Consider the following 20,084-nt stretch of genomic DNA (forward strand, 5'->3'; position numbering starts at 1 on the left):
TAATTCAGTCTGTCTTTGAAGTTCAGGATAGAAGCATTTACCGATGTTGACTTCAACCACAGGAGGGGGCCTTCCTTTAGGCATTGTCTGTAACCAGTGGAGAACGCTTTGCTTCTTTGGTTGTTTATTCAGGAACACATTATAATCCTTTCTGTTATTTTAAAGGAAAGGAGTTATTAAAGTATTTTTTTCTGAGTCCTTGCAGATGATACTTAATGTCTTATAAACAGCTTTTTACTCTGTGGTTGCTTCTTAGTTTGCAAATACTCTATAGATGCTCAGTTCAGGTTGTTTCCCTGAACAGTTCTTGTCAGCATTCTGTTAAGTACCTTTTGTGACCATGCTGAACACCTAGTAAATTATAAATTGCAGAAGGAATATTGGACGGAAAGACATCACAATGTAAGCAGTTGATTTTGAGCTTACAGATAAATTAATGTGGTGTGTCAGTTCTTGCTGTCCTGGTCTGACTGGTGTGTGTGAGTACTCTGCAAGTACTTGGGAGGAAAATACTTGAAATCTTGTCATTTGCCTTTAAGGAGAGAAATACTATCTCTGAAGTGTTGTAGTTCTGACAAAAAAATTAGAAAGAAGCTTTTTGGACCTGTAAAAGAAGAGGGAAGTGACATTTTCATGTAAGAAAGATAGGTAGCTCTAAATGTGTGTGGGATCTATTTACTAGACTTCTGTCTTGTACCAGGAACCTGCAAAAGAAGAAACTGCCACCAAGCCCACCCCAGCCAAAGTTAATAGAACTAAACAGAGAAAAAGCTTCTCACGGAGTAGAACTCACATTGGCCAGCAGCGCCGGCGGCACAGAACTGTCAGCATGTGCTCAGATATCCAGCCCTCTTCTCCTGACGTGGAAGTAACTTCCCAGCATAATGAAACTGAGAATGCTGCACTGGTAGCTGAGCCTGAAACAGAAACTGTTGTTACAGAAATGGTTACTGAAACAGAAGCTCCAGCACTTAGTAAATGCCCTACTAAGTATCCTAAAACAAAGAAGGTATGTGTCCTGAGGGATAGGGAGAAGAGACTGGACTTTGTTACAGAGTTTTTAAAAATTACAGACTGCTTCGTCAGTATGCAACTGCCTTTTTTTTTTGGTGTTTTTTTTTTTTTTTTAATGCTGGCTCATTTCTTTAAAAATCACCATTGTATAGCCACTCACTGGTAATAGATTAAAATTTGTAACATCCTTTGGTAGAACTTCTTTTGGATTTTAAGAGACTTCCAAAATACATCTTTCAGAGCAAGTTTGGAAGAAAATGTTTTCTAAATGGGATTTCTAAGTGGATTGAAATACTACACATAGCCAAAACATACTTAAAGCTGTTAATTTAAATAAAAAACCAAGGAAATAAGTTGCTTTTCCTTAAGCTTCAGATAGCACACAGAATATCTCCAAGGAAACACTTGATTTCTAGTACTTCTCAAATGTCTGTTCTGAAGTGAATGTCTTTAAACTCCCAAAATTTACGTGCCTGTTTGGAAGGAAGATTCTTTAGTTCTTTGTTTTTAATTTTTTTCCATTGGATTACATTGCAAAAAACTTCTAAATGGCACAGTATGTAAAGACATTAAAAAATCTTAAATCTGCAAGTGCACATAAAGCAATAAACCTTTCTGCTTTGAAATTCTACAGACTGCATTAAAAAGTGTTTTTAGCATGATTTACAAGAAGTTCTGAGAATTTTGTACAGTGGAGGAGTAGGGGAAGGAAGTTATAGGTTGAAACTTCTTGTCAAATGAACAATAACAGTTTCAGGATGGTTTCATCTTAAACCCCCAAACACACCTTAGATTTTTTTTTTTCCAAGAGCATCTGAGTCATCCTGTAACACTGCTTTTTGCATCACTATTAAATTCTGATGAGAGAAGGGAAGACTAGAATTTTTCTTCCTTTCTTGTGTGTTGCATAGCAGGAAGGAATGAAGATGTCCCAAGTCTGAATTTTACTGCGCTTTTTTGCTGTTTCATAGTAGTAATCTGAATTCACAAGTATCTGTGAAGTGTCTCATCACATTGCACTCAGTGTTCCCCAAGTGCAGAGAAAGTCCTGCTTTAAAAATTAATTAAATATAAATAGGTTTATAAAAGGCAAGCAACTTAAATATATTATGATAATCTGTGTTAAAACCTTACTATCACATTAATATTATTTAGCGTGCTATTTTTGCATGTCCTTAATTTTGAATCGTCATAGAATTTAGGAGGTTGGTTTATCTCTTAGTAGAAACTCAAATCCACTGGCATGTTTTTTAAAAACACTGAACTACCTAGGAAAGAATACCCTTTTTTGACCAGTGTACCTTAGTCCATGTGTTATAATTTAATACAACTATAGTTGAAGATTCACGTTCAAGGCACCTGCCTGAGATACTGACTGAGGCACAGTCCTCACAGTACAGAAATCTGATGAGGAGTTTAAGTTTGTTCTGTTAATGTTACACTATTTCTCCTCAGCCTAGGTGCTCTGGCACAAGTTTAAAATTTGGTTTGGAATTTTGTTACTGAATTGACATTCTTAAAGTGCAGTTGATACAGGCAGTTGTATAGTATGTTCAGTGAGAATTAAATTCAGAAGAAATAAATGTAGTTTACAAAAAAAAAACCCAAACAAACCAAAATGCCCCAAACTGGTACATAAACAAATCTATGCTGATTTCTTCTGCTATCCCCATTATTTCACTGAAACTGTCCTCATTCTTACTGTGTATTTTTAAACTTGCAGCCTGGACACTAACTGTTTCTGATTTGTGTAATAGTTGACTAGATGAATAATTAGACTAAAAAATTTTTAAATGCCACTAATAAAAACCCTCATAGAACAGTAATTTTTTTCTCTCTCTCTCTGTTTAGCACTTGGTCAGTGAATGGTTAAGTGAAAAGAGTGATAAAGCAGGGAAACCTACAGACAGTCTACCAGAAAGGCCTCTACGCATAACTACAGACCCTGAAGTTCTGGCTACTCAGCTGAATTCTTTACCTGGGCTCACTTACAGTCCACATGTTTATTCAACTCCAAAGCACTATATTCGTTTTACTTCACCATTCCTTTCAGAAAAGAGGAGGAAAAAAGAACCTGTGGAAAACATTACTGGCTCTTGTAAGAAGGTAATGCTTCCCTTCATTATGGTTCCCCATCCCATATTAATTAAAAAATTTAGACAAGAAAAAAAGCTGGTTGGCAAACCATTTCAGTGGTGTTGCACGTTTTGAAATACTCATCATTAAACATCTAAGTCGCTATTGTGAACTTGTCTTACAGCGTTGGTTGAAGCAGGCTTTGGAAGAAGAAAATTCAACAATGATTGATAGATTTAATTCACCATCACAAGAGAGATCTAGAAGTCCAGCCATCAATGGTGAACATAAAAGTCCTTTATTACTGAATGACAGCTGTTCCTTAACAGGTGTGGAACTTTTACTAGTACACTGCATAAGAGTTATATCAAAGTAGCTGAATGTGGAGAACTGTGTTTTTTAAAGGGATGGTACTTTCTTTGAAATAAGTGTTTCACTGCACTGCGTTTGGGATTTTTCCCCCCCTTTAATGTATATTAGATAAGAAACCACCATATTTCAAGGCATTTACAGTCAACAAAAGACTGATGTTTTTGACTATTAATATTCAGAGGTCAGGTGTTAAATTACTATCGATACTGTTTTGTACATTTAGATTCCTTTAAAACTCAGTAGGCCTGTGTAGCACACAGGGGAAAAGCTGTGTAATCTCATAGGCGTAATAGAGAATGGGAACACACTAAAAACTAAACACACTTCCATAAGGATATGGAACCTGTCAGCTGATTCCTGTTTACAGTCCTGAACTGGGAATCTCTACTTTTTAGCTGAACAGTCTTGAAAATGCATAGAAGTTGACTTTCCCTTTTCTGGAGACACAGACAGTTCTTCCCAGCATCTTAACACACAAAATTCAGTTACTGATATATCTGTAGGCTATTAAAGAGTTTATTTTTCAGGAAGTCTGTAGGCTGTTAAAAGTTCATCTCTCAGGAAGCCTGCCCTTAAGAGATTCTTGTAACCATACAGTTTTTTAATGTGGAATTCATAATTTCATTACATAAAGTGACAACTGTAAGTGATTGCTGTATCTAGATATCTTCCAACTTTTTTCTAATTTTAACTCACAGATCTAACCACACCACTCAAAAAGCGAAGACTGTATCAGCTGTTGGAGTCTGCATTCTCAGAAACCTCCACACCTACTCCTTCTCCCTATGCCACACCAACCCATGCTGACATCACTGCCTCCGAACCATCCTTGTTTGCTACTCCTCCTAGGGTAAAAACAGAAGATGAAGCTTGTAGAAATGGTTACAAACCCATATATTCGCCAGTTACTCCTGTAACTCCGTGTATACATGGAAATACCATGCACTTTGAGGTGAGATTTTATAAAGACTTTAAATGTGTTCAGAGGATGTGTTTGGACATTCCAGTGTAAATCAGTATTTGTACTCCTCCTACAAAGTGGGGGATTTTTATTTCTCCAAGGTAAAACATAAATTGACTTTCAATTTCTTCTTATTTATTTAGAATATTTCCTCACCTGACAGTTCCCCAGAAATAAAAAGGCGAGCTTACAGTCAAGAGGTAAGGAAACATGCCCAAGATACCCTGTGAAGGGTATCTTGATTTCACCTGTATTGCTGCACTGTTCTTAGTAAATGCTGTTCACCAGCCATTGCAGGTTTCTCAGAATGTAAAGGGTAAATTCCCTATAGGTTATTTGCTTACTGCTTTTTATTTCCACTTTACCTAGTTACATTCTCTATTTTAAACTGGTTTCTTTCTTTTTCTGTTTCGCTTAAAACTCCTGATGACTGTAATGCAAAGGAGTAACTACTGTAATTTCCAGACAAGAACAGAAAAAGAACACTTTGCTTTCTAGGCTGTAGTTAGGTTCAGATTAACATTTCTCGTTGTTACCAACATCTCTTAATTGTTTTTATTGATCCCAGTTATGCTCAGAGTGAGAGATCAGAGCAGAAAGGTAGTAAATGGGCTTAGGTGGATTAGTTGAAAAGCAGCAAGTGCTGTTGGAATGTGCCTGGGTGCTCCCAAGCGTGCAGAATGCATGTGTCCTGTTCTGTCTCAAAATTCAGAAGTGTCTTGGAAAAACTTTTCCTTCTCCCTCTTTGAAATAAGTGTTTTGACATTGAGGAGAATCTCTTTTATGCTGAGTTGAAGCAAGTACTTTGTAGCTTCCTGGCCAGGGACTTGCTGCTGTTGGCACTGCTCTCCTTCTTCTGCCAGTCATAAAATTAAGTCTGGCGAATAATGTTTATTTTTATTTTGGTTAATGTGCATTTTCTTACAATGCTTTAACCTAATACATGGGAATAGTAGAAATAAATGTCTGGCTGTAGAATTGTTTCTTAAAACTGATAAATTCATGATACTTTAAGACCTTTAATCCCACTTAAAGGCACAGTTGATTGTCAGAGTAGTTGCAGTTTTGATGGAGTGTGAAAAAATAGTTGATGTGTGTTTTCTTCACACAGGGTTATGACAGAGCATCGATTCTAGCACTGAATTCTTTCAGAAATTCCAACCTGACAGAAATGGGCCTGCAAGAAATAAAGACTATTGGATATTCTAGTCCAAGGAATAGGACTGATGTCACACGGCAGTGCACTGGAGAAATGGAATCTGTGTCAGACCTCCAGCTGGGACTCGAAGTAATTGAGCAAAGTGCACTGCATAAAAACCTGGAAGCCCCCACACATGATAGGACTGATGCAAACAGCCAACTAGAAACTGCTCATTGTGGACGGGGCACAATTTATTCTTCCTGGGTTAAAAGTCCTGACAGGACAGGTGTAAATTTCTCAATGAATTCTAATTTGAGGGACTTGACCCCTTCACATCAGTTGGAGGTTGGAGGTGGATTCAGAATAAGCGAGTCCAAGTGCCCGATTCAAGATGATGGAAGAGGCATGTTCATGGAAGCATCTGTTTTTTGTACTTCAGAAGATGGAATTGCACCTGGCTTTGGAAGGACTGTCAATAACGACAATTTGATGGATGGAAATTGCACACCCCAGAATCCTCCACAAAAGAAAAAGGTTATAATTTTAAGAATCATTTGGTCTGCCTTTCATCAACTGCTAATGATATTTCTATAACAGAGAGAGCCCTAATGTAATAAAAACCAGCTGGTGGCTCATCTTTACATGCTACAGTGTAATAGACATTTTTGAGGGGAAATAATGAAGGCATACAGCCATCAGTAAATTTTTTTTTCCCAAGTAATAGATACAAATTTACTTCTATTTCATATGAGTCTTAAATTAATTGCTCAATAAATTGCTTTTCAGGTTTGAAAATGGTTGCTTATGCCATCTGGTGTTACACTGTTCTATTATACAGGATATATACCAGCATCATAGAGATGATATATGTGAACATCTGTTATGAATTACTCCGACTTTGAAGTCAGAACTGCACAGAAAGATTTAGTTCCAAGGAATATTTTTCTTGACTTAATTTGGTTGTTGGTTTGGGGTTTTTTTATCAAGTACTGTGTTTGAAAAATAAGTGCAATTTAACTTTGCTACTCTCATGAAACAGTTCTTGTGGGTAAGTGGTGTGGTCACGGGCAACTTGAACCGGGATTGGAAGTTGCTTTGCATAGCTCTTAGATTGCATTGTAGTGTCAGGTGAGAGTCCCTTTGCAGGAAGGACAACAGACATGTAATGCAGTGATCTCCAGTGCGACAGCTTGCCTGTTCTGTCTCATCAAAGACTGTAGAAATCTTTCTTGTTTGAAAGATGTGATTTATTTTCTTTATGGAAGTAGTGATGAGGGGGGCGGGGGCATTTTCTGTTTCTGTACATACATGCACAATGGGGTTTTGGTTTTTTGGTTACATTACAGCCCCTTGTATGTGCCTTCTCCCTTGTGGGCAGGGAGCATCCTGCTGGGGAGCACTCAGGATTCTTCCTTCAGTAGTTCTCCAGCAAAACTGGGTTTTTGTTTGCTTTGCTTCAAGCTGAGACATAAATGGAGCGAGATTGGTAGGAGCTCCTTTCTTACCTGGTCAAGGTCCTGAGGTTTATAGACACTGTGTGTGTTGCTGTAGCCCTGCTGTTTTGACAAACCCAAAAAGAAAACATAAGCCAAAATTTCTGTAACTTTATGTTCTTTTTTGTGTGAAGGCTAAATTGGTCTTCACAAATCCCAGCAGCACTTAGTGCTTCAGTAATTCTCCCCCCTTCTCTTGCTGACAAGGATTCTTGCAGATTGTCACTGATGAGGGCTTATGCTACACTAAGCCCTGAATAAAAAAAGACATGGCTGCCCCTGACACCCCTGAATCCCAAAATCTAAAATTTTCAGTTTGAGGAAGCAACCAGAGAGAATTGCATCTGTATCCCTGAAGGAATGGGTTTTAGGATTTCCAAGGACGCACACAAAAAAATTTGCAACTCTTGACAGTATAAAAAAAGGATGTGGTGGGCTAGATCTCACCAAAGGTGAAAGGTGAGAATTGAGGAATTTTGTAGGAAATGAATAGAAGCCTTTTTCCTGGGATCACATGAGGCAGGTAGAGCAGGTCTGTGGAGGAGGTTTTTTTCATATTTCAGTGTTTCTGTGGACATTTGCTTCACTGTTTTCTCTCACCATTGCACAGATTTGTCCCCTTTCAGTACAGTCGTGTATATAATGACCACACTGCGTAGGTTTTGTCTGCTTTTAACATTTAAGCTTTCTTTAAAGCAAAATTCTTCAAGGGATCTCTGTCACATGATGTGGAAATACAAAATTGTTTGAAAGCAAGATCAGTTCTTAACCTAAACTTTCTTAATGAAAAATCAGGTACTTTTAACTGTTTTTACACTGACATGTGGTTGAGTCTCTAATGGATAGAGATCTGTTTGAAAGCAAACAAAGAAAAACCCTTAGGACTGCAAACAAAGCAGGCTGCCTTGCTTTTCTCTCTGTGTAAAAATGGATGACCGCTTTCATTGAGGACTAAGCCAGTTAAACATTAATTTTTTTCATTACTGCATGTTAGTTTCTTGGTTTGGATGTTGGATGGTTCAGAGCAGGTTGTTGATAACTCAGAGAACTGATAGACGTTAAATGTCATTTTCACCAAAGTAGTTTAATTTCTGAAATAAAGTAGGTCTGAAGGTCAGTATTTCAGCTCTTTGCTTCAAATCCTGAAGATTCATAAGTGAAAATATTGGAACACTTATTTTTCTCACTGATGACAGCTTACTGTTTAAACTGATAACTGTTCTGTGGAAGGTCTGCGTAGGGATTTTACATATATATATAAAGTAGAAACCATTTTTCATGTGTTATTATTTTTGGTAATAAACTTAGAATTAGCTTAAAACTGTGTTCTTAATCCCTCTCTTTTAGCATGCAGTAAAGACAGAAATTCAAAATAAACTCTAAGAAAAGAATGAAAATTTAAGTTGCAAATTCTGTATGTTAAGAAGAATGTATGAAGAGCTTTGATATATGCAGCAGAGTGAAGCAGAAGGGTAGTGGGTTTTTCATACAAGGCAGTCAGTCTGAGAGCAGGATGTGACCTCTTGAAATTAACTTTACTATATCAATATACTCTTACTAATGTGCAGTTCCAGGAGAAACTGTCCCCTGTAGCTACAACCACAGGTGAACTTTTTGCTGACTTGTGTCATCTTCTTCTTCCTTGAGGCAGAATACATACTTGTTCTCTTGGCAGAAGCTTTTTTATATCATCTTTACAGTTTTTAGTAGCTCAGTGCTCTGTAAATTCACTGCAGATGTGGTGAAATACCTTCAATTAATCTACCCTCATTTTCTTTTAGAACCAATTAAATGGTATGTCTTACTAAAATAATTCATTTAATTGAAACTGAGAAATGAAATGGGTAAAACTTGCCTTCTAATGTTTGTTTTCTGGGTTTTCTTGCTCCTTAGGTGTCCTTGTTAGAATACCGTAAGAGACAACGAGAAGCTCGAAAAAGTGGCTCAAAGACAGAGAACTTCCCCCTGGTTACTGTATCTCCTAATGCTGCTGGTGGAGGAAATACAAGTAATAACAATGGTGCTAATGATGGGTATAACAACAGTGGTGAAAATGGGGAGCAAACTGATAATACTGCAAGCCTGCCTTTACCACTGCCAGCTACTGTTTATAGTGCAGCTCCAGAGGACACTGGCAACAACTGTGCAATTAAGGAATCTTCCTCCAGTGAGAAGAATGAACCAGAGGTTCAGTGGTAAGCCACAAACTATAGGACTAAAGTTCAGAAGAATTACGTACTTAAATCCAAGTCTTTCCTATTTGAAATTAGTATCCATTAAGGTTGCAGTGGCAGGTTAATGACTGGAAGTCCTTTCAGATTAGTGGAGTTGTCTTATCTCTTTCCTCAGAAATGCAGAAAACACATCATAAACATTAAAATATATGAAAAATTACCCGTAAGACACTGGTTAAATTATTTTAAATCTGCTTTAATTTTGTATTTTTTGAGAGCAGAAGATGTATTAATTTGAGCATTTGTGTCCTTGTATTTCCTCTCCTTTGTCTGTGGACTGAAGAGAATGTTTTCATGTTAAATCTCAAACCTTTCCAAAAGGAACGTAGGGGAAGAGGGTGGACCAAGAGAATAATCTGTATTGATTAGCAAAAGCTTCTGGAAGGCCTTAGGAGGTCTGTGTTTCAGTCATGTGGCTGGAACACGTGTGGGATGTTTGCTGTAGCTCAGTTGCCACGTGCAGGGCTGCAGCCCAGCCACGGCTCCTGCTCAGGGAGGGAGCGTGTGGTGACACTGCCAGTGTTGTTCAGGATGGTTAAATGGTTCCCTTGTTTGCAGACCATATGGTCAGTTGAATGCCATGCCAGGTACTCCTAACAACCAAAAATCCTGAGGAGAGACGGAGTATAGCTGGGGATGAGATAGGATGACTTCAGTCCGTATAAAACACTGCACATATTTTTCACTGTGGTTTTGGTAGCCTTAAAATAGACAGCCAGCTGTGGTGACACTGTCTTCAAAATGTTAGTGCAAAATAAACCCTGCAGATGTTCTTCTTGCTGTAGTGAAGGCCTAAGTGTGCTGGGGAGGCACATGGGCTAAGAAGTTGAACATCCTTCTGCTCGCATCCTCCTCACATCCTGAAAAATGGCTGTAAGTTCACTGTGCAGGAGACACTGCACTATATTGTAATCAAAGGATGTGGAAACAGGCTAAACAGGGAAGAATTAACTATTAGGATTTTGCAGTAACCCTGCACAGCAGCACCAAAATTTATTTCAGTGCACCAGTATCATGGAATAATGCCATATGTCCTTGCCATAAAGGAAAGCAGGGTTTTGTGGAGTGCTGCTAACTATGATGTTCTTGATCAGGTTATGATTGTGAGATGTAATCGATTGTAAGAGGGAGATCTAACTGTCACTGCATACCCACTATCTGGCAAGTAAATGTAGAAGCTTAAAGAGAGATATATTTGTAGTAGCACACTATTTACAATTCTGGATCCACCATTAAAGAGCAGATTCTTAACAACAAACAAATAAGCTGATTGTTTGCAGTTTTGGAAGACAGTTTTCTACAACTGGACACTAGGAACCAGTACTTGTGACCTTTATTTTTTTACTTTTCAGTTGCTTAGAAGACAAAAATCCCACAGATCTACAGGCATTCCCTTATTGAGAGGAATTACTAGTCCTTGTAATGTAACAAGGAAGGGGGAGAAAATAAATACAAACCACTTAACTAATAATATTTCTTATGTACAACCAGTTATTTGGTTGTTACATGCAGCCAACACTGTAAACTCTCTGACTCAGTATTTGCATATACATTGTCCTAAATTTGGTCTGTGGGAGTACATACTGAATTTAAAATGTGCGTCTCTCTTGCAGGACTGCATCAACCTCTGTGGAACAAGTGAGAGAACGAAGTTATCAGAGAGCTTTACTTCTCAGTGATCATAGGAAAGACAAGGACAGTGGTGAGTTGATTTATCATGTTGATGGTGTGTAAATCTAACCAGTTCCCCCATGGTAGTCTGTAATCGTTCTAATACTGTGTTTGGGTCTGCTTCATCTGTAGGGGGAGAATCACCTTGTAGGCCATGCTCACCGTCTCATGTTCAGTCTCCATCTCATTCAAATCTCATTTCCCAGTTGCAGCTTAAGGTCCCTTCTTTGACTGAATTTATGGAAGGTCAGTAAGCAGATGACCTTGTATGACACTTGAATAGTCTCTTGTAACAGCTTTAAGAGCTCTTTTAAAGTCACATATAAAGAGCTTAGTGATCTCTGCAAAACATTTGATTTTCCCACTTTGATGTTTATTTCTGCTTTATTTCTGTAGAGCCTGATTCTGAAAATCCAGAGCCAACTTCTGAATGTCCGTCCCCCGATACTTCACAAAGGACTTGTAAGAGTCCGTCAAAAGCAAGCAAGGTAATGCACAGTGTTTGTACAATCAGCATAGTAATAGCCATATACATGTGATTTATCTTTAAAAATGTTAATCTTCTTGTTTACTACTTAGGTTACATACATACATGTTCATCTATCTGTGCAGTAATTTCACACAGGTAAACACTTGTAAGAATATTTATCCATACACACTGAAAAGTCGGTTTGTGTGCTCTTCCTTCGGTATCTGTACCTATTTATAGATGATTTTGCATTTAGACAGAGAAGAGATTGTGTCAGTGGTGTTCTGAGGGGTGAGTGCTGAAGAACTGGCACTCAGAACCAACAGCAAGGATGTGATTTACCCTTAACAGCAGGTTGCCCTTGTTATGCCAGGGTTTAGCACTGTTTGTCAGTCAGGGCACTGATAATACAGAGGAGGATATTGAGTAGTTGCCTGTACCATATTAAATGAAGTAATTCAGGTTGTAATGTTTAGTCTGCTTGCTTGCACTACCTCAGCTTTAAAAAGTTAAATCACTCTAAAAATGGCTTTATTTTTGTAAATGGTTTTGTCTGGAATGACTTCCTTCAGATTCAGAAATCCAAAACTTTTAACACAGAACAGATCTAGACTTTGATCTGATGGGTCATATTTCTGTTAAAATACAGTTACTAGTCTTTGAAGAATTATTGACACGTACTTGCTAAAAATAATGTCTTTCTAAGCCTAATTTTTCTGTTGTTCATGTTTTTCTTACACCATGTTTTCTTACCCTGCACCTTGACGCTTCTTTTTGCCATCGGGGAGGGTATTCTGAGATCTTTTCTCTCTGCTGCATGCATGGTTAAATATTTTGAATGTTTAGCACTGACTTGACTTTCTTTTCATTCCAGCCCTCTTCACCGAATCCTGTAGTTTCAACACAGTCACTTGGGAAAACACCCACAAAACCAGATTCGCACTGGGAAAGTGCAGCTAATGCACCCGAGACCGAATGTGCAAACCATCCAAAATCGGAGCTGCAACAAAAACAGCTGACAAACAATGTCCAAGCACTTTCAAAGAATCATCCATCTCAGTCACATCTGCGCAGTTCTGCTGAGCAACTCTCACATTCACAGAAGTTGCCTTCTGCACCTTTGAAGCTGCATTGCCCCCCTTCGCCTCATGTAGAAAATCCTCCCAAGTCTTCTACCCCTCACGCGCCTGTGCAGCACGGTTATCTGTCACCAAAGCCTCACTCACAGCAGTTGGGATCTCCGTACAGACCTCATCACCCACAGTCACCTCAAGTTGGAACACCCCAGAGGGAAACACACCGAGCCTTCTATCCGGCAGCACCGACCCTTCAGCCCAGTAATCAGCCACAGGCGAGCGGGCCCCTGTTCACTCAGACAACATCAGGACAATCCTCAGCTTCTTACAGCCAGTTTAACCAACAAAATTTGAACAGCAATGCACCACCTCCCCCACCCCCTCCACCCCCTTCTTCTACTTACTATCAAAGCCAGCAGCCCTCTGGAAACTTCCAGAGCTACAGCCAGCTGAAGGGCAGCATACCCCAACAGACTGTGTTTTCATCTGGACCAAATCAAGCACTTCCTGGCACTGCAGGTCAGCAAACAGTGCCGGGACACCACGTAGCTCCAGGGCATTTTTTGCCGTCTCAGAACCCCAGTATTCATCACCAGGCATCGGCATCCGCTGCTCCGCCACCGCCTCCACCGCCGCCTGCTCCAGGGCCTCACCTTGTCCAGCAGCAAAGTACTCATCAGCAGCACTCTGTAGCACACGTTGTCGGTCCGGTCCATGCCATGGCAGTGGCTCCTGGATCGCACATTCATTCTCAAGCTGCTGGTCACCATTTGCCACCACCTCCTCCGCCACCAGGTCCTCTCCCCCACCACCAACCTCCCCATCCTCCAACGGGACACCAAGGTTTGCAAGCACAACACCAGCACGTTGTAAACTCGGCACCTCCCCCCCCTCCGCCCCCTCCCTCCAACGTCATCGGCTCGGGCCACCACCCGGCATCAGCACAAGGGTTACACCACCCCTCTCATCAAGGACCCCCCCATTTCCCTTCAAACGCTCACACGAGCGTGTCCTCCTATTCCTCACAAGCCCCACATCACACGACGTTAGGACCTGGACCTCAACATCAGCCTGCTGGCACAGGACCTCATTGCCCACTCCCTGGTCAGGGTCCTCACATCCAACCTCAAGGACCAAACAGTATTGCAACACCTACTGCTTCCGGGTTCTGCCCTCACCCCGGCTCCGTGACCCTTCCCCACGGAGTGCAAGGGCAGCAGCAGGCCTCGCCGGTGCCGGGACAGATCCCCATCCACAGAGCACAGGTGCCGCCCACTTTTCAGAACAATTACCATGGGTCAGGGTGGCATTAAAACAGATCCCTTTAGTTATAAACATTTTTAAAATGTTCTGTAATATAAACTGTGTATATTTAATATGTACCTATTCAAGGTACTTTTTAAAGCTTGTACATGATACTTTGTATAAAAGCAAACACCAGTGCTCTTCCATTGTATCCTTTCCATTTTTTGCTTTTTAAAATTCCTGAAAATGTGCTGTTAAGCCAGTATTAGGTATTTCTTTTTATTTTGTAAGTGGACATTCCAGCTGTTTTTTCTGGCAGTAGGTTTGATGCTGCATAATGTTTAAAATTTTATTGTTGCAGTTAAATTCATTTAGTGAAAGTTTTCTATATTACTTTTATACATATGTAATTAAATAAGTACACAGGCTAAGTGATGGCACTAACAACTTTTTTTTTTTTTTTTCATTTTCTTCTGTCAACAGTTTTTTGTGTGCATAGAGATAGGAAACAATGCAATACAGATTTTTATAGTTTTGGTGTGGACATGGCTTTTTGTTTCATCAGTTATTTGCAGAAATTGTAATTTAATGTATAGACTGTTTCTAATGTCTGACGAGTGCTGTAAATACTGTATTTCTTTCGCTTGTAAAGTTGCTTAAAGCTTCTTTCATTTGATATAGTATTGTATATAATAAGTCTTTTGCAAAAAAAAAGTGTGATCTTTGTGAAAGTAGTACAGTATATGATCTTTAATTTTTTTTAATATACTGTCACATTGCAGCACTGGTTGGGCATTTTAATTCATGTTAATAAATCACAATTATGTCAGTTTTAACTACTTGTCCTGAAAGGGTGGTATGTCAGCAGGGAAGTGGCCTTAGGTCTGTGGAATGCCCCCTCTGCTCTCTTGCGAGGCTGTTCACTTCCCTGCAGTTTCCAGCTGTGGCTTTACTTCTGTAGCACAGACAGATGGGGAACTGGTGGAGGAGGGGAGGTTGAGGAAGAATCCCCCCAGGCACAGCAGGGTCTTGGGTCAGTTTACTGATGTTAATTGGGCAGTGAGGTGGTACGGAGTGTTGTGTGCTAGAGGTGTTCTGACCTTGGCTACAGCCCTGGCGCCACTTGCAGCTGTGGTACATTGTGGTTCCTGTTTCCCTTCTTGTAGCTCTTCAGGCCCTGCTCTTGGTGCAGACTCTGGGGAGCTGAGTGCCTGATGCTGTAATGGGGCACAGAATGTTACAAACTGTGTAGCAGTTTGGTTTTTTTAAGGGCAGTGGATTATTCCTGTGGTGGAAGAGCAGCAGCTGCTGTTGTGCTTATGGGTGCAGTTATTCTGTAATGGGTGAGTGACAGCGTCCTTCTGTCTCGGCAGTAACTGCTCTCAATTCTGCTCACATAACAGGACGGTGCTCAGTGGCTCCACCTCAGAACCAGAGAGGAGAACCAGTGTGGGAGGAAAGCTGAAACGGGATAGGAGGGGAAGTGGCTGCTCCTACTCACTGAAAAAAAGTGGTAATTCTTTTTAACCTGTAGACAGAAATTGGGGCCACTTTAAAGTGTGACTTGCCTCTAAGTTAGTTAAAATCACATACATAGAAATGCTTTCCTGAACATCTGCTGGCTCTGCAGAACACACACTATGAGGAGTGCACTATGTTTTGCATTAGCCTGAAGTAGCAGAGGATCAGGCCATCAACAGCAGAAAAACTGAAGCCACTCCAGCTAGGAGTTGCTCATCACTGATTTTGAAAAAAATACACCTTGACCTCTCAAGCCCACTATTCAGAACTGGTGGTGTGCTCCTGCTTCCACACCTCCACGAAGTGACATCATCATTTCGAGTGTAAACACACGCTGTGCAGGGCAAGGTCTTAGTGCAGCACAAGGAGCTGCTGCACTGGGGTGCAGTGGGACTAGGCCTCAGTGCCTCAAGTGCTGCTGCAGTGCCATGGCCAGGCCAGAGGGGAGAGCTGTGCCTGTTGTGCTCACTTGCCTGCCTTGGCTTGATCTGGCACTTTAATCCAGTGCCAGCATTTTGTGTGTATTCAAGAACACGTTTCTAACTTGCAGCAATGGGCACTGCAGGGGCCAGGCTGGCTGGGAAGTTGAACATAATTTTTACCTCCAGTTTGAGTCCATTGTGGGATCATCCTTCTCACCAGGGTTGTCCTTGCAGCCATTAAAAGCAGTTCCAGGGTTAGGGGTGAAGGCACGTGGTCCTGAAACCCAACTGCTGTCAGGACCTCAGCACTGGATGAGCTTCTCCCGCCCTGGGCCTTGGCAGTTCTCTGGAGGAGTGGCTGCCCCAGCCCTTCGCTTGTGACAGGAGTTAAACAGCTGGTAGGAAAGACTCGTGTTGGGTTTTGCCACATTTCATCCAGCCTCTCCTGCCACAGGGCCCCTCGGGTTGCACTGACACCAGGGGAGGTATTTCATAAACCAACACAAGAAGCTGCATTTCTCTGGCCAGGTTATGCCAACCCCCTCCCCCCACCCCTCCAGCACAGCAGCTGAGTCCTGGCTAGGCAAAGATTCCAATGACCAGCAACACTGTCTGAAAAAACAAAACACTTTAATTAGACAACTGCAAGCACCTCAAACAACTGGTTATTGTTACAGCATGGGGCTATCTTCTCACAATCTAGTTATTGCAAAGGCATGTGAATAAATTTCATATGGACAAAGTCAAGAAAAAAAGTGGCACCGTAGTTACATGAAGATCAGGAGTAAGCTTACATTCATCCCACTGACTTCTAAAAGAGGCCCAAACACACCTCCATACTGTACATTCTAAAATCTGTATTGCCTATAAGCTTCAGCCTATGCAGCCTTTCCTAGGAAACACGTAATTGTTGCGTGCAACTTACAATGGGCAGTCGTATGTCTACGGATGGGAAAGAATAAAGCTAGTGCAATTTGTTTTAGAAACATGTAAAGCTATGAATGGAATGAGCATGATCTCGCTTCTTGGATTATTTTACCCACTGCCCTGTAAATATTTGCAGCTATATCCTTCCTTAACTGACGCCAAGCACACACTTTTATTATAAAAGATCAGTAATTCTACACAGAGAGTGGTTCTCATGCTCTACTTTTAATTTTTTTTCTTTTTCTTAAGGTATAGTACAACTTACAGTGCTTATAAAAAGGCAACACCATATGGTACCATGTCTTCACTATCACATTGTAGGGAAATTGCTATTTTTCTTTTCTTAAAAGCACTTAAAATAGGCAAAAGTTCTAAAAGGGATTGCTAAATGATAATGCATACTTTATTAGAAAGAAGTCTAGCCTTCCTTTAAAGTGCCGTTTGGGGAATGAAATCCTGTAAACCAGAGCCACTTTGTTTAAAATCCAATGAACGGGAACTGCTACAGAATAGAAAGTTTACACAATTCCTTAAAGCAGTTTAAAGTCCACTACATGCAATTGGTTTGCTATAAAGCTCTCTAAAACTTAAGTCGCTTTACTCTGAAATTGAGTCCCCAGTCCCATATTTAAATGGAAATAAACATTTACAGGGTGCATTTACATACACTATAATACAAGAATGATGTCCCTTTGCCAGAAGATAAAATTGTACAATTCCTCGCCGTTAACCCAGTTCTGACTTGATAAATTTCTTACACTTGTAAATTATATAATATGCATCAGCTAAAATATTTTTTTTTTTCATAAATAGTTACAAAACTTGCCAAAACACATGGGGGGAAGTTTCCTTTGTTCAAAAATCTGACATCTGAATGCCACACAACACAAGAAACAATGCTTAAAGACACGTTAAGTGTTTTCTGAAGAAAGTGGGTGAGTAAACTACTAGCTGAAGACAAAAAGACTACCCTTCCCCAAGAACACAGTGCACAAAAAGCAAAATGTCAAACAGTACCTCAAGCAAAATAAAGGTCTGAGGATTGAAGCCAGCTCACGTGTGATCCTGCTAAAGATTTTGTGACAGTCACCATTTAGGTCCAACGCATTGGAAGTGGTTGCTGGCTTTTTTTTTTTTTACATCTGGGAGATTCTGCTAAGAATTCAGCCACGGATGCCTAAGGCATTCTCCAGCTGAAGCGCGTTTCTCTGGGACCATTTCTAGCATGGGGATCAGGAAATCTGTAAACTGTGCAGCATCTTCATGAGGCCAACCGTACTTCTCCACAAGCACATCAAAAAGACTCCAAGGTTTCAGCTTGGTAATGTGTCGGAGTTCTCCTGCAAGCAGAAAGATGAATAGCATTAGGAAAACACCTCGTTATCCCTGTTAGTGACTAATCCCTGTTTTGTTTTTCTCCCACTCTGCATTCACAGCACCTTGACCAGGCTGAGAATCATTGTTGACGAAGGACAGCACACAGCAAGCTTGAGGTCCTCACAGGAGACGAGTATGTCCGATGTCAAAACCAAGAAACCATTCCTACAGCAGACACCCAGACTCCACTGATGTTTCCTGCTCTCTCCACTCTCCCACACACAAAGACTCACACACAGGCTCACACCGTGGGCAAAGAAGTACTGCAGGCCTTTCCTTCTTCATCAGCCAATGAACCCAAGTTTTACAAAATCTGCTCTGATCCCAAGACAGAGGTCTCAGAAACACAGGTCCCTGCCCTGCTCCGTGGCATTTGCCAACAGTGCAGCAGAGCAGTGATTCATCCCTAACCAAGCTGAGCCGGGAGGTTTGGCACTCAAGGGATTCTGCTCCATCTCCCAGGTCAACACTCCCGGGAAGCTTGCTCTGAATCCTTTCTGAGAAGGAAGCACCTGCTGCTGCCCTCGTCTCCTTCAACAACCCCTGAGACAAGTGGAGGCAGCAGCTGCAGGATCTGAGTTCTCACAGAGGGGGGGAATTGCACATCTGGCCGCCCTGGTAACGTGTCTCAGAGCAAAGCAGAGGTGAGAACCCATCTGCAATTCAAACCAGCAATATTATCCAGGTCTACCCACAGCTCATCTGGCACAATGGGGAGGACTCTTCAGTTTCCTGCTCCTCCACTCCTAGGAATGGGGCTTAAAGCCATGAGATGGGCCATGAGGTATGTGATGAAGGGATTACCATAGATTACCAGGTTATCAGGCCAGATGACCCTTATTGCTGCAATCAGATGGGTGGAAGAAGGACTGAGGTGTCACCCTGTGCAAGTCCCACAGCCTTTGTAATGGAGGCTCTTGATATCCCTTGTTTACATGTGGCTGCCCCTCCACCATTTATGATGGCATAACAGGGAATTTGACAATGGTCAACTCCTCCACTTCTACCAAAAGGATCAATCTGACATTTGAAACCTTCTGTGAAGAGGATGAGACGAGTCAATAGGCTTGCTCATCTCTCTATCCCAAAGCAGGGACGCTTGTCTAGTAAGATTTGTGCTTCCGACTGTGTTGGAGCATACCCAGGAACACTTGTACCCAGGGCTTGCTATACACTTATATTTTGTAGATCTAGTACATTTATCACCAGCAATCTCACGAGAACCTACAGCCTGTTGCTTCAATAAACTACACTAGTCACAAATCTGCATTTGTGAAAGTTCTTACTGAACATGACCAGACTTAAGAGCCCCTGATCTGTTCCAAGCAGTAACGAAGCCCAGCTGCACCCAGCCCTCTGATCTCTGAGGACCAGATGGAACACAAGGGCAGTTGTTTTCTGCCAAATTTCTATACTCTTAAGGCAACCTATGACCATCTCCCTTCTTCCCAGGCATATGTCTGAGCCAGACAGTCTCCACTGTCTGGAGCAAAAAACTTGAGAGACCCTTGTGGTGCTTCTGCAATGTCCCCTGACCTGCTGAGGAGAGTGACAGGGTCTCCCCCACAGCAGGAGGCTGAACGTGGCTCCTCCACAGCTTCACAAGCTCATTACACCATCTGGTAAGGGGACATGCAGGCCATACTGTATTTAAGCAAAGTTGTCTGCCAGGTTGGTGGTTGTCCCTGGCTGTAACCTACTGCCCATAAAATGCCATCAGGCATCTGCTCGCAGTCAGAGTTCCTGTACATCCCCGTGGCTAGGGAAGTTCCAGGGCAGAAGAAGGAACCTGTGTCAGACTGCCCAAGAGGCTGAGCATCTATCTCAGTGCAACAGAACAGAACCCCCAAAGGCTCAGCAGGCCACATTTGTGCTGGCTCAGCCCCTTCAGCAGAAGGTCCTACAGGATGCAGTGCTTGAAAAGGCAGCTCTCCAGCCCCTGTCACAAGGTCCCCAAAAGAGCAAGTGTGCAAATGATCCATCATTTGCACAAATCCTGCTGAACAAAAATCCTGCTGGGAAGAGAAACTCAGGATGAGCTACCCGCAGCTGGCCCACTGTCCCCTTTCCATCTCACAGGGCAGC

General features: G+C 41.4%; 2 protein-coding genes across 14 annotated transcripts in view; one reads left to right on the forward strand and one right to left on the reverse strand.

The window, feature by feature from the left end:
* KMT2E (lysine methyltransferase 2E (inactive)) overlaps positions 1–14,588 on the forward strand; it is a 57,244-nt gene extending 42,656 nt beyond the window's left edge. For 5 of the 8 annotated variants that reach the window (XM_050325133.1, XM_050325137.1, XM_050325134.1 and 2 more), the window contains 11 exons: positions 701–1,009; positions 2,866–3,120; positions 3,275–3,419; positions 4,161–4,414; positions 4,567–4,623; positions 5,535–6,098; positions 8,951–9,252; positions 10,905–10,993; positions 11,095–11,208; positions 11,359–11,450; positions 12,306–14,588. In XM_050325133.1, the coding sequence (XP_050181090.1) occupies positions 701–1,009; positions 2,866–3,120; positions 3,275–3,419; positions 4,161–4,414; positions 4,567–4,623; positions 5,535–6,098; positions 8,951–9,252; positions 10,905–10,993; positions 11,095–11,208; positions 11,359–11,450; positions 12,306–13,820 (3,696 nt within the window). In that variant the 3' untranslated portion in view covers positions 13,821–14,588. Of the gene's footprint in view, positions 1–700; positions 1,010–2,865; positions 3,121–3,274; positions 3,420–4,160; positions 4,415–4,566; positions 4,624–5,534; positions 6,099–8,950; positions 9,253–10,904; positions 10,994–11,094; positions 11,209–11,358; positions 11,451–11,541; positions 11,588–12,305 lie in introns of all 8 variants that reach the window. The other 3 variants (XM_050325139.1, XM_050325141.1, XM_050325138.1) reach the window with 3 other exon arrangements.
* A 1,720-nt stretch (positions 14,589–16,308) lies between these two features.
* Positions 16,309–20,084, reverse strand: part of SRPK2 (SRSF protein kinase 2) — a 140,148-nt gene continuing 136,372 nt past the window's right edge. For all 6 annotated transcript variants that reach the window (XM_050325143.1, XM_050325147.1, XM_050325142.1 and 3 more), the window contains one exon: positions 16,309–17,962. In XM_050325143.1, the coding sequence (XP_050181100.1) occupies positions 17,778–17,962 (185 nt within the window). In that variant the 3' untranslated portion in view covers positions 16,309–17,777. The remainder of the gene's footprint in view (positions 17,963–20,084) is intronic.

Source organism: Myiozetetes cayanensis, unplaced genomic scaffold, assembly GCF_022539395.1.
Source record: "Myiozetetes cayanensis isolate MyiCay16 unplaced genomic scaffold, myiCay2020 scf3, whole genome shotgun sequence".
NCBI lineage: Eukaryota > Metazoa > Chordata > Aves > Passeriformes > Tyrannidae > Myiozetetes > Myiozetetes cayanensis.